Genomic DNA, 17,439 nt, shown 5'->3' on the forward strand with positions numbered 1-17,439 from the left:
ACAAAAGCATTCAAAATTAAAGAAAGTGTCTTAATCTTTAACAGGTCTGATTCCTTGTCCGGATTTGGTTATATTTGTTGTGAGGGTTTGGTTATCTTTCTGGTCCTGTCCTATTTTATCAGATCTTCGTCGTTTGTATTAAGTTTACGATTTTAAATTCTGTTGAACTCGAGCATCACTGAAGAGACATTAGCAATCAGAAAGCGCATCTCAAGCGGAAACTTTTTTAACCGTTTAATGTTATCACATACCAATTGGAAGTGCTCACTTTTTTAAACGAATAGGCAGTTGTAAGGATTTCCTTTTTCGTTAGCTAAATTAACGAGATTACAACTTACTCCTGTTTATACACCTCCATCGAAATACACAAAATGCAAACTAAAAAAATAAACATGCGTACATATCCCTATTTTATGATTTGCGAAAAGATTTTCCAAATATCGTATTCAATACTTTCAATTATGTTCCGAACGGGTCCAACATTCAAAAAGGTATAATTCAGGTAAGCGAAACCTCCCGAATAAACGTATAGTAGTGTGTGGTCACTTAAAGATATAGTTAATCTTTGTTATCCATATTTCATAATATGCTTTACTTCAAATAGTGACCACTGACTGTACACACAATATTCAAGAGAACATACATTTAAAACTAATTTATAAATATTCTACTTTACTTTTCTTTTGTTTGTATATCCTCAACGACTATTTGATGTAAATACCATGACGCGTCGTCATCTTCCCCACTATTGTCATGCCATACTCTAACATATGTCAGTCCGCCAAGACATTCAGGTGTCGCCATTATATAACTTCTCACGGATTTACTCTGTATTCCCTAATAATAAGTTCATAATTTGATCTTAAGTACTTTCTGAGATAATTTTGTAACCACAGATATTGCTATTTTCTGAATATTTTGAAAAACTATTTCGAAAAAAAGATCTTTATAAATTCCAGAATAGAATATTCATCAGATACATGTAAGATAGTGTTCAGAAAACATAAATCAAAATATGTTAATAATGATTTCAAAGATCAGGTTTAATCCACCATTATCTACTTAAGAAATTGCGTTTTCCCACTCAGTTGACAGTTGTGATGTGCTTGAGTTTTTGATTTTGCCATCTGATAGGGTTTTTTCCGTTTTGAATTTTCATTGGAGTTCTGTGTTGATATGATTTTTCTCTTTGTCAGTTGTAATTTTTGTTTCAAGTCATTAATTCAAGCGGATTTGTTTTACAATTACTCTCCAAGATATTCCTGTCTAAATATTCTGTACTAGATTATATCAAATATAATTATATCAAATATAACAATATTAATAAAATACATTTTTCACCAATAAACGTACATAAAACCGCTGGAACTTAAAAGTTCTTAGAAAATTAATATTTGTTAACACTATTTTTGTCAAAGTTAAAATAACTCTTACCTCAGATGTTCCATCGTTCAGTAAACGTACACCACTGTCACCATCTTCGCCTCCAAGAATAAAACTAACATTCGACTTTGTCCCTGATCCTGGTCTGAGACCAGTATATACAGATATTAGGTAAAAGTATTCAGCAGATTTTTGGTTATCACAGAGTAACACCGGCATCCACTGAAGAAAAAATAAAATTAACATTTTACCCTGTACTGGTGAACTGATGTGTAGTTATCGTAATTTTTTAATAAAATAAAAAAGGAACCCGTCTTTACCGCGCACATGCAAGTCACAATCGTCTCAATGTTAGCAAAAACAGATAGTCAAGGCATACCCAAAAAAATAAGATCCATATATCAATGTATTGTTTCTTTAAAAAAACATTCTTTTTGTAGTCACCGATTGTGCTAGACCCTCATCTGTAGCAATTGTAGCTTACTAAAACCTCATCGACTTGATCAGGTTTTTTTTAATAACCTGTATGAAGGGGAAAACTGTCTACGTACCTATATTTCCGACTACCAATGAAAAGAAAAAACATAAAGATGTTCTTTTTGTACGGGTCAATATTTTTTTTTATATTTTGGTATCGATAACGGATGATATCGTCGTAAATGATTTCTAGCTGATGATAATATTGAACAAATGAACCGGATCTAATATATTCATAAAGTGATGCTCTCTCCATAAGTTTTACCATTTTGCGATGATCTGCTTCTTTATTTACTAATGTTATATGAAAAGTAATGACGACAAAAGTTGCATTGCAGGATGAAAAAACGATGTATTTTCTAGAATGTAAAACCGTTTAAAGAACGAATAATTTTGTTCAAGTTTCACTTAATAGCTATCTGCTCAAAATGCCTAGATAGGTTAGAAACTAATCTTCATATACAATGGAAAATTAAGGCAACAGTAGTATACCGCTGTTCGAAATTCACAAATCGATTAAGAACAAACCAAATCCGGGTTACAATTTAAAACTGAGGGAAACAAATCAAATATACAAACTAAAACTGGATACACATCAAATATATAAACACTGTTAATATGTAACAGAAACTAACCTTTATCTGGTCTATCTTATCTTTTCGTCTAAGGTAAACCATACCCGCCACGTACAGAACGAATAATGCAATTAATGTTCCATATATGGCTGCATTGTTAACGTCAAATTTGGACCACACAGAATGGAAATCGATCATGTTAGGTACAAAAAATGAAGATGCAAAGACATTTCCTGCACCAGCTTCACATCTACACAATGTTTCGTTGAGAGTAGAATATGACAGAACCTGTAAGCATGCATTTTGTTATACAATCTAATAAACAAAAGTTGTCATTAAGACAAAAACTCTAAGAAAACTCACACAAAGGTGTTTGGAAGCCTGAAATTTATAATGTTATTTTTCGCTGTTTAAAGCAACGTTAGTGCTGTTACTTAGTTTAGTGGTTTCACTTGCTGCGCTAGATTCTTAGAATTCGGATCAAATTATGAATGAATTCGATTCGATACAGTGATTAGCTGTTCTCAGCACACAAACATTAACAGATCCAACATTGCAAAATAAACTCTCTTCAACCTAAAACAGACTGAACATGTTGGCTTGGTTCATAGTGTTTATAATTTCTCGTTTTTTATATACATCATACTTTGTTTTTCTGTTAAATTTGTTTAACACTAGTTATTGTGAGGCCCACTATGTCTTGCTGTTCGGTGTTATCCAAGGCTCCAAGTTGAAAGCCGTTCTTGTATTATCTATAATTTTTCTTTTTAAACATTGTAATTTGGATGGAGACACGACTCATCAGTACTCATACCATTTCTTCTTATTTTCATGAACGTTCATATTTCGAAATTTTCGTTGATAGACGATTTTTAAGTCACTTTTACTTTTTTGGCTTTTTCATTAGAAGGACGATTAAACATTGAATGAGATAGAAAAAAAAAGTATTGGCAATATACAATATAATATCAGATTGCAATTTGAAATTAACGTTTGAAAAATATTAGATTTAAAACCATGACACAAAATGTTCTATTAAAGTTGGTAAAATGGATCATCACAACTCTACAATGATGACACTTACATTGCATCCATTCGAAGTCCATGAATTCGAACTTTCATCATACACACGACAGCCAGTAGTTACTATGGCTACACTAATATTGGTAAAAGTTTGGTTTGATGGATTGTCTAAATCGACACTACGTCGCCTTCGTACCTTCCCTTCTGTTCCTGATGTATTGCGTGGGACTATAATATACAAGATAACCGTTACAGCTATGTATCTTAAAATAATGTTTTGTAAAATACAAACTAACGTTAACAAATGATTCCACTGGGAAAAAAAATCGAAATATTTGAATTTTAATTTGAATGCAAATCTGCCTATTTAATATACACGAAAGACACAAAAAAAGTTTTAATTATGAATTAACGAGAGCAGAGAGCCAAATTAATTTTTTCAAAAAAGTAAAATATAAATAGCACTCTTGAATTTATAGATTGTTGATACCTTCTTTGCTTTTGAGAGATAACACTATATCTCCTTTTGGAAAAGTGCCACTTGGAATGAATACTTTAAATCCGAAAGTTGTCCAACTAAGGGGAGACACAGCTTCTTCAAATTCATACTCTCCAACTGTAGAAGTTATTTTTGACGTCGCATAAACTGTCAAATTATAGGTCTCGGTTGTATATTCATCAAATCCCTCGGGTAAGATGTAGGCTATCAGTGCATCGCTGTCGTCTTGAAGACGAACTCTAAAGTGCATAAGCCCGTCGTGTTCATCATCAAAGATGGCGGTATCAAACTCAGCATAATGAGCCTCTTTTTCATTCTCTATTGTCATGGGAACTGGAAAGTGTATTTCGTTTCCCTCATCGTTTCGAGCTGTTAAGCGGACAATTTTTCCATGAATATTTGTAGCACCACCTGCATGGATTATAGGCGAAGAGTCCAATACAGAAACCTACGAAACAGTGTATTATATTCATGAACTCTATTGTTATTCAATACTACATCTAAACCTCATGCACATAAACATTAAAACTTTTGTACGAAATCATGGAACTTCGCATCGTCAAAATAGTTGTCTTCACTATATCTTATTTTATCATGTCTCAATATGTGTTTCCTTATAAAATTATTGACGAATAAATACTGATTTTACAAAATTGTTAGAAAAATACTATTTACCGGTTTGTAGTTTCGAAAACATTTTTCTAGGAATAAACAATATATTTTCTTGAAGCAAACATTTCCCCTTTTCAATAATTCTAAACCTGTTAATATCTAAAAAAAACACCTATGAACAGGATAGTCCTACTACGGTAAATAATTGTAGCAACAACAATTCCCGTACTTCTGTATCGTTTGAAAATGCTTGTCTCCCAAGACTTCCGAATGATTGTTTATACTGCAGCTGTTTTTCAACGGTCAAATGCTTTGACAGTATAATCATTATTGATATGTAGAGTTACTGGCCATACATCGTCAGCGTTTACAATGTGGTTCCGTAGAGATTCTATGACGTCAATATGGAAAGTAAGTTTGCGTCATTTTCAAGGTGTTCGCATCAAAATAAATCAAATGTGTTTTTTGAAATAGTTCCAGAATATGATTATAGCCATCTATTATCACGAACTATATAACAGATATTTCTATGTGATAAAACACTTTACTTGATATTCAAACAATACAAAGTTTGTGTTTCACTTGACATTTTATAATTAAACCACTCTTGTATCCTCATTTTATATGAAATAATAACATAATATGTTCTAATATATACATGATACATATGTTTTTGGAATTCAAAAACAAATTGTTCATTTTTTTTTTATAAATCTTATTTTATTTGTTGAATTTATTTATCAGTATTATATTAAAGTATTACTATGTTGCCAACCTGTATCTCGACGTTTTCATCGGTTATATTGGTAAAGGTTTCATTTTCCATATCAAAGGTAAAACCATTACGATACAGCTTAGTCTTATTTATCAGATTTGAAACGCTGTCCTTTTCAATTGTAAGCTGGAGATTTGATGCTTTTATTTCATATGGTCCCTGTCCATAAGCCACATTTATTGAGTTAACTTCGTTTACAGTGTCTATACAAGCAAATAACTTTCCAGTTGTTTTCTCAGTCTGAAATAAAATGAATAAATAAGTTTAAAAAGTTGCTGTTTTGAAGTTAAAAAAATGATAATAATGCATTTGAAATAAGCGAACCAAAATGCAATTTATTTGAAAATGAATGATGTTTAAAGCAGATTGTTGTAATTACCAATTTGAATTCCTATACTAAAAATATTGAGATATCTCATACAAAATATTTACGAGGTACATGCAATAATTTGAAAAAAAAATCGATAACTGATAGGCATACATCAAATTATCAATGTGGAGTGTATCATCATGGTTTAATACATGTAAATACTTACAATCGTAATAATATAGAAGCTACTTGAAAACAAAATGTTCCGTTTTGTTGCATATAGCTTAATTTAAGTAATTATTTCAACTTACGCTATTTCCAACTTCTATTTGTTTTTTTCTAATTGTCATACGTTTCTCATACATAGCTTGTATAGTTTCCGTGTTAATTGGATATTTCGATGTTTCTTCCGGATGGTACAGTAGATATTCACGAAGATCTAACTCAACTTGCTCTAGGGTCAATGTGGTATTCAAATCTTCAATTGTTGTATTCTCCAAGAATTTTAGATTTTTAGATATGACGTCTATAACATCTGGGGTAAAAAGTAATAGAAGCAAAGCGCAAACAAAATTAAACAATAGTAAAATATTAATACTACCGTATTTCATGAAGTCCCTTATAAAACGGCAACATCAAAAGCTTAAACACATCAAACGAATGGCAAACAACTGACACATTTTCTTGATATTGGTACATGCATTTCTTTGTGTGAACAATCCAAACATACATAATAAGCAAAAATATCAAAAACAGGGGTACATCAGTCAGCATCCTGTTAATACATTATTTACCACTCTAATATGTGTTGCTGTACTCAGTCTGTTCAATTTGTGTAATTTAACATTGCCGTAAACTTGGTACTGTTTGAACACTATTGATCATTGAAGATTGTGTTTACGTTACTTTCAATGAGTTCCCTCGCTTTAAGTTTACCTGTGCTGCAAACAAACAGAAATACATGAGCACATTGTGTTTTTTTGCAAACCGCTTTACAAGAAACTTCGTAAATCTAGAATAGCATATGCCAAATCTATAGATAAACATATTGGGCGGTTTAGTAAAAACAAAACGTTATTCGTTCACCAAATGGCAAAGTGCCTGTACCTGGTCATGTACAGCGTGAACGGTTGTCAATGATTTGATTTATATCCTAAAAGCATTTTTACAACATATTGCCATCATTACATAGTTACTTACCAAGAGCTCCACCTTTGATCGCATTCAATTCCTGCATTGGGATAGGGTTAGATTTCGATGCATTCTGTATGTTTAGCATAAGTTCATACGTTGTATTTGTTATACCTTCCTATAATTATAATTGTATATACTAAAATTGAGAATGAAAATGGGGAATGTGTCAAAGAGACAACAACCCGACCATAGAGCAGACAACAGCCAGTATATAGTAATATAGTAAAGAGCTGTCATTATTCTAATTTTTCGAAGTCATGTAGAGTTATGAAACATTCTTTATGGTTGGTGTATATCACTTGTATTTGTTTTTTTTATTGTTGAACTATAAATAAAATGTATTGAATACGTATTAAATTGAATATGTCCTATAATTTTCCTGTAAAAATTATTTCATAGCAGTGTCACTAAAATTTCAAAACAAACATAGCAAGCTTCAGTCTTGATTTTGACTGTTCAGTTGCAGTTCAAAATATGGATACCAACAAATGCCATGTCTTACTTTCATAAGTAAATCAAAACTATATTTGTTTTCTTCAAATATTTTGATTATGAACTAATCGCAGATATATGAATTGTCGACATGCGAATCTGTTGCTTTCAGTAGGGTGCCCAATCAACACAATTGATCGATTTGCCTTAACGGAATAACACACAGCTATATTTTATATCATTGGAAAGATGAGAACAAGCTTCATCGAAATGGCGTTGTCGTCGATGTCTGCCGTGGTCAAGTTTTTCCAAATCAGGGTCAAAGGTCAAAGCAAGAATTCAAGAAAAATGCAGTCACATTTATATAGCTTGTTTCTCCTTCATATATGTGTTTGGAGCAAAATAAAAACAACTAATTTATAGAAAAATATCTTGTGTATCTACATTTAGAACTTATTTTCTATTTTTATCGCAAAAAAATTACTTTAAATTGACCTTATTGCATATAGGGTGCAAATTACAGCTGTTAAATAGCAGTGTCCTTGAACTATTTCAATTTCTGTATTGAAATTTTTGTATTCAATTCGTTACAAGTAACATATAAAGATGTTTTTAGATCTTAACTTTAATCTTTTGTCGAAAACAAAATGTGTTTTTACGTCTTTTGATAGTAAGGTGTTCGTCAATTTCTAGTTAAAAATCGAATTTCTGTTATTGGTTGTGAAAGAGTTTATATAAATTGTAGACATGCGAATCTGTTGATTTTAATCATTGATATCATTTATGTTGTTCCAGTGAATATTCAAGAGCAGAAAAAAAACCGACTGACCGAAGCTGATTGCGTTATAGCATCCTGATTAGATATACATTCGTCCAATGTACTGGCAACTAAATGGGCATCAGATGGTAACATTTTGATTGTTGAATTGACAGGTACAAGCTTTGAAATTTCGGTGACAAATTCGTTGGTTTTCTGAAAGAAAATCGTAAAAAAGAATAGATAATAGACGACATTATGGCGTAATCATTCTTTAACAAAAATGATTTTGCATTCAAAAGTCAAATTAGATTGATTGAAAATATATGTTGTCAGTATTTTTGTTTATCAATTAGCCTTATTTTTCGCATTTGAATGCATGTACATTTTCTCATTCTAGGCTTCTGTAATTTACGTTTTCGGTAAAAGCCGTACGATTATATATAACGTCAACTGATATATTCTGGATAACCGTCTCAATTTTACCTCATCGAGTTTTGATTTTCAGTATTATGAGCATAGTTAAAATCAAAGCGATTCTATCGATCCCAAGTTAGACAATTCATTTTAAATGATTGACTATTTGGTTTTTACGCCTCCTTCACATTCTAACCTATCATGGCAGCCATTGCTCATAAGTTAGGGAGCCGGAGTATCCTGAATAAACTATCCAGCCCAGACAAGACTTTGACAATTAAGATCACAGTAATACAAAGGTTATTATTAATTAATTGTAAACTCATAATACCTTCATTTATTATAAGACAAACATTTGAGTAAACAGTGAGAGTACATATTTATCCATACGTATACATAACAAATATCCGTCTCCTCTAGAAATTATTACCTGCCTGACAAGTGCCTGAACATCGTCAATCGTATCTTCCTCGATAGAAGTCAAGTCATATTCTACTTCAGTTGTAGTCGCTGACTTGTTACTCTGTTGTATAAAAAATAATATTTTAAATGAGAAATCAACGGAAACATTTTTACAACCAGTTGTTCCTTGAAAATCATATATATTATGTTAAAATATACTGACATGCATATACTCGTCCATTGGTGAATATCACAAACTGACTTCTTTATATATACTGTAGATTTCATAATGTTGAAATTTTTTCCTGTTGACACACACCCTTTAAGATCCTTTAACATGTTTGATAAAAATTAATTACGATACTTTGTATAAATATTTATCAATACAGCAGAGTACTACGGCACCACACTGCTTATCTGAAATGTAAGCTTCCGATTTGAATAAACACGTTGAATAATACATAAACCAAGTAATTACAATAATTTGTACAATATAATAATTGTACGTAGAATTCCGATTTCTACTAAAAAAACTAAAACAAGTGTCTTTTTATCAAAGCCAAATCCATCTAAAGTCAATTTTTACTGAGGGAGTTGAAACTTAAGTTTCTTATATTTTCAAATGCAAATTACACGAACAATTTAATTTGAGTTGGTTGACCGTTATGGAATAACCGTTTCATAGATGATATCGGATATGTTCCTTACGTAGTAACTTCAATCTCCTCCCCTTTCATGAATGTGACCTACCAAATTAGACTATTAACCGGATGTGTTATAAGTAGCACTTCACAGTTAGGTATGCAGTTTAACATTTTGGCCCTGTGGATTTTTCAAATATGAGAGCTAGTGTGCAATAAAATTCATTTTTGGATAACTGAGTATTAAAATAGCCTTTGTATTGGGTTTATATGAACATCAACATTATGTAATGTATGTAATATAGGCCGTTTTCTGTATGACAGTCCGTATTTGCATGTCCCTACCATACATTGGTCGGGCAATTATTGTAATGTTTTTTTCCAACTTTTTATCGCACGAACTTTGTGATTGGTAAATAAATGCAGATGTTGCCATGGATACACATAAAAGGAATTAATTTTCACTCTTTTAACTTTTGAAATTTCAAATCTAGGGAATATACTGATTACATACATATGCACATCCACATGTACAACACAAACAGTTAATTAAATGCATTAAAAATCCAGGAATAGGAGATGATAAAACATTGTGTGGCTCATTTTTAATTTGATTTTCTAACTGTGGAGTGCTACTATAACATGAGCAACATAACGGGTGCCACATGTGGAGCAGAATCTGCTTACCCTCCCGGAGCACTTGAGATCACTTCTTGTTTTTGGTGGGGTTCGTGTTGGTTTTTCTTTAGTTTTCTATATTGTGTCATGTGTAGTACTGTTTGTATGTTGTTGTTTTTTTCATTTTAAGCCATGGCGTTGTCAGTTTATTTTCGATCTATGCGTTTGACTGTCCCTCTTGTATCTTTCGTCCCTTTTTAATGGTATGTTATAAATTATGTCAGTAACGTAGTATTGACCACTGAGTTGATGATACCATCGGGGACTGATAGTCCACCAGGAGCGGTATTGACCTGATTCCATAAAAAATGAAAGCTTTCATGGGTCCTAGACGCTCTTCTGAATATTCATTCGTCAGGAACATTCATAGCCGAATGGTAAAAAGTCCAGGATGTATAAATACCGAAACAGTCGAAGAGCGCTATGTATAAAAAATATATAAAAACTTATTTCTTACCAGTAATATATTACTGTACATGCTCGCCGTTGATGAAATCAACCTTAGAACAGCGATGTCATTTCCGCCTGCTTTTGTGATGTTGTAACTGTCATCATATTCACCAAACAATTTATTTGCACCTTCTACATTTGTTGGTTCGAGTGATTCATCTCTTGTTACCTGTTAATTTAAAATACGAAAGGGTGCTGATGTAAAATAAGTAAGTAAGTAAATTATTTTTTTATGATGACATGCGTTTTACAAAAATTATAATATAATACAGTGAGATATAAAAACAATAATTAGAACACCCAATCTTTTAGCTCTTTAATGTCTGTATTAGGAAATAATAAAACAATTAAGGCGGAATATACTCGACGAGAGAAACTAACAATGTTATTCATAAAATTAAAAAAAAAAAAACCAATGCTCTAGAAGGATCCTGCTTCACTTATTACACCCGTCGTGTAACGTATGCATAATCTTATGTATAATATGTTGAAAAGTTAAATCAAAGGATAAGGAATCACCCAATAGCGGATTGTCAATTGTCTCTTACATTACCATAAGACATGACCAAATTTGTAAATCATTGTATATATAAACTTCATAACTCTTGAATATGAATGAATATGAAAATTAAATTTACAATATGTTCTTTTTAAGAAAAAAAGACTAGCCAAAAGTGATACTATATATCACAAAAATACCGGTAAAAAGTAAAAACACAAAAATACTGAACTCCGAGGAAAATTCAAAAAGGAAAATCCAAAATCAAAAGTCCAAACACATCAAACGAATGGATAACAACTGTCATATTCCTAACTTGGTACAGGCATTTTCTAATGTAGAAAATGGTGGATTGAACCTGGTTTTATAGCTAGCTAAACCTCTCACTTGTATGACAGTCGTAATACAGACATTAACAGATTGAAAATGGATGATTCAATGTACCCTGTGGGAGTAAACAGATCCTGATATACAAGTGACAACAATTGTGTTACGCATGCTATGTACAGATTCGGAAATGAGTCTCATTTTGTGATGTCACACGCAAGAAAAAAGAGGACGGGTATGTGGTCACGTCAATAGAAACATTGTAGTGAACACTGATATTTCACTATGGTAAACGAATTACTACTAGCGTACGTTCGACAATATTCCGTAATATGATATCGATCTGATGGAAGACACTCGCTCAAGTGTTAAAATAAATAATAAATATTACTGAGGGGCCAGCTGCGGAAAACCTCTGGGTGCAGGATTTGCTCGCAGAGTTGACAACCCATTGGTGGCCCAGGGTTGTTTGCTCTTTGATCGAGTTGTCTCTTTGACATATTCCTCATTTCCATTCTCAATTTTCATAGATTATTGGTCTATTCATATATGAACAGAGCGATACAGATGTTAATGTTTCAAACGAGTTGCCGAAAGGACCATTACTGTTACTGTAGTTAAAATAAAAAATCGTGAAAAAGAAATTCGTATTTGATTCAAGTCTTCAAAGTCGTATTTGAATAAGGAATTAAAATATTCATAAGATATTTCTCATTAAACCACCATCCAATGAGCTTATTCTGAATCGAACATGTGGGTTATTAAGATATTTTTTTCGAAAAAAAAAACACATATAGAGAAGAAATATTTTAACTCTTTTTGACATACAATATCTTTGATATGGTCATAATTATAACTTAACTGTTCACCAAGCTTTAAAGTTTTAAAAATGCTAAAGATCATCTACCCAAATATAGAACACCATAGATGTGTTTGGCAACCCTTTCTGAATTTTGATTCCCCAATGCTCTTAATAGAGTGCATCGATTCAGGGTTTTGTCGACAAAACCCGTCTGTCGTACAAAATTTAAACTTTTGAGTATATGATGAGTTTATATACAATCATCGATATTTAAAGCACAATTTTTATTTTTATATAATTTCCCGATAAAATCCGTAATGAACTTAAATAGGACAAAAAAGGAATTGATAAACTCCCTTTGTATTTATCAGGCATATTGTGTAAACACTATGGTTTTCGGATTTGATACTTATTTAACAGTTGTAAGGCGACACTATAAAATTTTCAAGCCCCCTTACGTCTAAATACAGCGTAATTGATACTGATAACTTCGGAAATAATTTCACTAAATGATTACTTTTAACTCTTCATTGCTTTTATAAATCCCCATAAATGAGCGATATAAACTCCTACCGAACTGAAGTAAAGACATTGACGTTACCAATGTTAATGCACTGGATGCTCATTTCGTAAATTACTGTCACTTCAGTGATTCCAAGAGTAAACTAAGGTGCGTTCGAATGGTCAACAGTGTCAGCTCTACCAGTATCATCATTCATGCAACCCCTATTGAAGTATACTTTGCTTGAAGAGATTGGTAAAACATTTTTTTTCCTTTTCAGCAAATGTCAAAACTACCATTCATAAAAATATTTTGCCCTGACACTCAGTTCAATGAATTCTTGCAATCAGTTACTTACGTTTACAGTCCAGTTTACTGTTTCATAGTCTCCAAACCTATCAATTATTTTTACAAACAAGCCAACAGTATAATCGAAATCTGGACTTCCGGCAGGTAATCGCAGGTCAGTTGCTGTACTCTCTCCTTTATACAAGAAAAATCATTTTTAATTGTTATATTTATTTTATCTAAATTGAAAAGAATAATACATGGCAAAATCCGTATCATATGCCGTATCATCCCGAGATACCAATATCAGCCAGGGGGCCTTTAGGTCAAAGAGATGATATTGGTCGAGAGTGATATGGCATGTGATACAGATTTTGCCATGTTTTATACGCTTTATCATATATAAATACATAGGAGAGTATATATGAATTGCTTTCTGATCCCTAGTACTTGGGCTACCTTCAGTTCTAATTTTGTCTTGTTTTAAAAGCTTAAAAGAGCTACGTAATTACTCATCCGAAGCACCTGGGTGACCTTACAATTTGCATGCTGTTGTTTTATAAATATTTTGATCATTGTGCTTTATGTGTGTTTTGGATCGTATTTCATTGAATTCTTTTTTATAGTTGCATTTCGTTTGTCAGAAATATGATAACTCGACGTTTTTGACTTCACATGCCAAACAATGAATTTCTGAAGAAGGTTGCATAAATTAAAACGGAATTTATGTTAAAATAAAAAAAAACCAGTTGGGTGCGATAAAAGGTTGGGGTTTGATTAAGAGTATGATATAGGGTGCGCAGCAGGTTATTTATCAAATGTTCAAAACTACTGTATTTACTACTAAATGTAGGATAAATATAGAATAATACATGGCAAAATCCGAAAAGCATGCTGTTTCACCAAGAGAAACCAAAATCAGCCCTCGGGTTTCTAGAGGTTATACAGCATGCGATACGGATTTTTTCATGTATTATTCTGTTGATCTTATATTTAAATAGAATCAGATTCATATGATGTACGTTTTTTTTTAAATCGTCCAAAAATGTTATCAAGAAAAGAACATAAGGATTTTCCGGTATTTTTTATAGACTTCTTTATTTGCTTAATATCCACATCGTAATGTTCCCTAAAACTGTAATACATGCTTAATATAGAGCTATGAAACGTTAAGACCATTTATTTAAAAGCTTTTTAAGCATTCCAGAACGATACTGTCTTCTGTTCCCTCCTGTAGAATACGACCTACCTTGTTGTTCATTTAATCGTCAATGGACAAAAGTGAGTTCCCACTAAAAAACTTATTGTATCTTTTTTTTATATAAAAATTGCTCATAAAGTTATGGGGCAACATTTTTTTGAAAAATATCGATTTTTGTTGAAATGATATGACATTCTTGAGACGAAACTAACTTTTTCCTATGCCAAGCAACTAGACGCATAGTTCAAACGTTGACGTATTTGATTTATGACGTCACGCCAGGTGTGCGATACGGAGTATGCGATACGGAATTAGCTATGCGATACGGGGTATGCTAAACGGATATATAGAGATTAATACATGGCCTTTTCAATATCAGCCTGGGTATCCTCCCGATACCTCCATATCAGCCCGAGACGGAGTCGAGGTGCTGATATGGGTCGAGGGATGATAACCAGGCTGATATTGAAAAAGCCATGTATTAATCACTTTATCATATACTTCCGACAATAGTTTTATGTAAGGCAAATAAGCAAATGCAATAACTAAAACAGTCAAAAACTTTATAAAATCAAATATACAGTAATTATCCAACAACAGCATTACTACCTCCATAACGTAAGGGTACCCAAATTGCACCGAGTACCCAAATTGCACCTATTCAGTAAGAATAGCAACGGAAATCTTACAAAGATTTCCTAGAGACTAAACAATTTGTAATTTTATGATTTGATACTATGTACGTCTTTCAACATAGGTAAACATATTTAGATATACACAAAACGTTCACAGTATTTATCAACAGATGGACTGTTTACTGAAAAAGCAAAATGTCCGAAAACGTCATCATGCGACGTCATCAAAACGTCATCTTTTTTGAATTGGCAAATACAATTTATTATAAGTATCCTTTCGTAAAATATGAAGAGTAAGCATGGACTAATATCTAATTGTTCAAAATATTTGAAGAAATTAAACAAAAGCTCGGTTATTCGACTTTTGACGATGAGAATTTAAGCATGGATGCAACTTGGGTACTCCTCATTACAGAATCACGGACAGTTTGGAGGTTGATTCAAACCAATTTTTTTTATATTTCCATTTGGATTAAAAATGAAATTGGTGTACCTATACAATAAAGAAGGATAGGGCTACAAAATAAACACATTAAGGACATTTATTTCTAGATCATAAAAAAACGTAGGTGAAAAAACTGTCAAAATATGTGGAATTTGGGTACCGTCACGTTATATAATTATGATAACATTTCCTATCTATTGAAGAGGCATTTTGAAACATTGCAAATTTGGAAGAGTTCTATGATCATCATTACTCCATGATTGTTGTACTAAAACATGATTCATAATTGTCAATGGCATAATTAAGCAAGAACTAAACTATCCCAACAAAAATTCCCGTAAATTTTGACGTCGTCATAAAAAACATCTAACGTCACAATGGAAAAGTAAACAACCGATACCGGAAATACCGGGAGTAACTTGCACGAGAGGCACTATTATGGGTTTTGTGCACTAGGTGCACCTCATATGGGTTATCAGCCCGGGTGGGAATTATGGCTTGTGTACTTCCGCTCATTACACATATGTGTATGAAATACAGGGTATGCGATACAGGGTATGCGATACAGGGTAGGTGATACAGACTGGAAAAAAGAACCTTTATTAGATATACAAAATTGCTGTATTTTGTACTGAATATATTATGAATATATGCATTCATTGACCTGTTGGAGTGTTTTAATATACGAACAGGCTTACAAAAAAAAATAACGCTTAAACAACTATCGCTCATCCGAATTATTTTTTCCTGGATTCTTCACCCGGAACGCTCAAACATTTGACCTTTAATTCATAGATGTATACCTCACATATAATTTTCTTCATATTCTACTTCTATAATTTTACAAATATAGCTGAAACTAATTACCTCCTTTGTAAATTGATGTATTGGTGCTCAAATCAAAATCGTTACTTCCTTTATGATACTGAACAATGATGTACTCATACATTAATGGTTCCTTGATGTCTTTAGATGCATCTCGTTCTGTTCGATTCGCTTCATCTTTCCAATTAAAACAATAAACTGCAAATTTCGTAGAAAATGCCTTTCCCATAGGCACGATATTTTCATCTATTTCTTCTTCTGTTGGAGGGCGACCTAGAACTGTATAGATTTACTTTTAAACTATTATCATAACAAATTTCATGCTGATAATGATTAAGAAATAATTCATGGAAGCCATAAATTATTGGACATTTACACATGGCCTGGGCCGTGATATTCGAATTTTATCCTAAGCGTTAGCGAGGGATAAAATTACCGTATATCACGACCCAGGCCATGTGTAAGTTTCCAATAATCTCTGGCTTCCATGAATTATTTCGATTCTAGTAGGAAAAATACGACCATTAAAAAAACTGAAGCGAGGGTGGGTAAAGCTGTGTGTGTGGCTGTTTTTTTTTTTACTCCCTGTTAAATAAAGCTAAAACATTCTAATAAATCCGTAGCTTGCATGGATTATTTCGTGAACAACCGCTAAAATAAAAATCTGTTTCATTCTCAAAACCAACAATTGTCATTTTGATTTACATGTTTTCTCGTAAGCTACCGTCAAATCAAAATTTGACATTCCGTAACTAAGGAGCCGCCATATTGACTTGCTGAAATAAGTAAATATGCGAATAATGCAATAGAATAGAAAATCAAACAAAACCTACCTTCATAATCAATTTTAATACAATAGTAAACAACACTTCAATGGTTCACGTAACAGAAAACTTTCAACTCTAGCGTTTTCATTTTGTATGACGTCATGTTTTGAAATGACTTAAAAGCGCCAAAAACATTAATAGACTTTCTCGGAATTTTATTTTATCTTTATTTTGTTGGTTTCTCCGAGGCCTTTTGCATTACTTCTTTTTATTATGCATCCGAATAAGAATAAAAGTGATTCTGTCTTTTTCTAATTGCAATTTTTCAAACAATAAAATCGGCAAAGGGTTTACAAATATGTTTCAATACATGTGGATTTACGTGGGAAGTATATTGTAACAGCCATTATCATGTAAACCACGAAGTCTGCGCTAAGTATAGATATATCGAGAATTTTATCACAGTGTTGTTTACAAAGCGAACGAAGCACGTCATATTAGAATGAGCATTTGCCTTTTCATC

The 17,439-nt window shown here is 32.3% G+C and overlaps 1 protein-coding gene across 1 annotated transcript in view; it reads right to left on the bottom strand.

Moving 5' to 3' along the window:
* LOC134726531 (uncharacterized) overlaps nucleotides 1-17,439 on the bottom strand; it is a 43,186-nt gene that overhangs the window by 10,658 nt on the left and 15,089 nt on the right. The window contains exons 7-19 of the mRNA XM_063590937.1: nucleotides 16,192-16,428; nucleotides 13,114-13,238; nucleotides 10,633-10,794; nucleotides 8,885-8,977; nucleotides 8,110-8,253; nucleotides 6,855-6,963; nucleotides 5,966-6,189; nucleotides 5,345-5,584; nucleotides 3,949-4,405; nucleotides 3,520-3,686; nucleotides 2,496-2,723; nucleotides 1,435-1,605; nucleotides 677-837 (exon numbers count right to left, since the gene is read on the bottom strand). Coding sequence (XP_063447007.1) covers nucleotides 677-837; nucleotides 1,435-1,605; nucleotides 2,496-2,723; nucleotides 3,520-3,686; nucleotides 3,949-4,405; nucleotides 5,345-5,584; nucleotides 5,966-6,189; nucleotides 6,855-6,963; nucleotides 8,110-8,253; nucleotides 8,885-8,977; nucleotides 10,633-10,794; nucleotides 13,114-13,238; nucleotides 16,192-16,428 — 2,518 coding nt within the window. The remainder of the gene's footprint in view (nucleotides 1-676; nucleotides 838-1,434; nucleotides 1,606-2,495; nucleotides 2,724-3,519; nucleotides 3,687-3,948; nucleotides 4,406-5,344; nucleotides 5,585-5,965; nucleotides 6,190-6,854; nucleotides 6,964-8,109; nucleotides 8,254-8,884; nucleotides 8,978-10,632; nucleotides 10,795-13,113; nucleotides 13,239-16,191; nucleotides 16,429-17,439) is intronic.

Source organism: Mytilus trossulus, chromosome 7 (genome assembly GCF_036588685.1).
Source record: "Mytilus trossulus isolate FHL-02 chromosome 7, PNRI_Mtr1.1.1.hap1, whole genome shotgun sequence".
NCBI classification, from domain to species: domain Eukaryota; kingdom Metazoa; phylum Mollusca; class Bivalvia; order Mytilida; family Mytilidae; genus Mytilus; species Mytilus trossulus.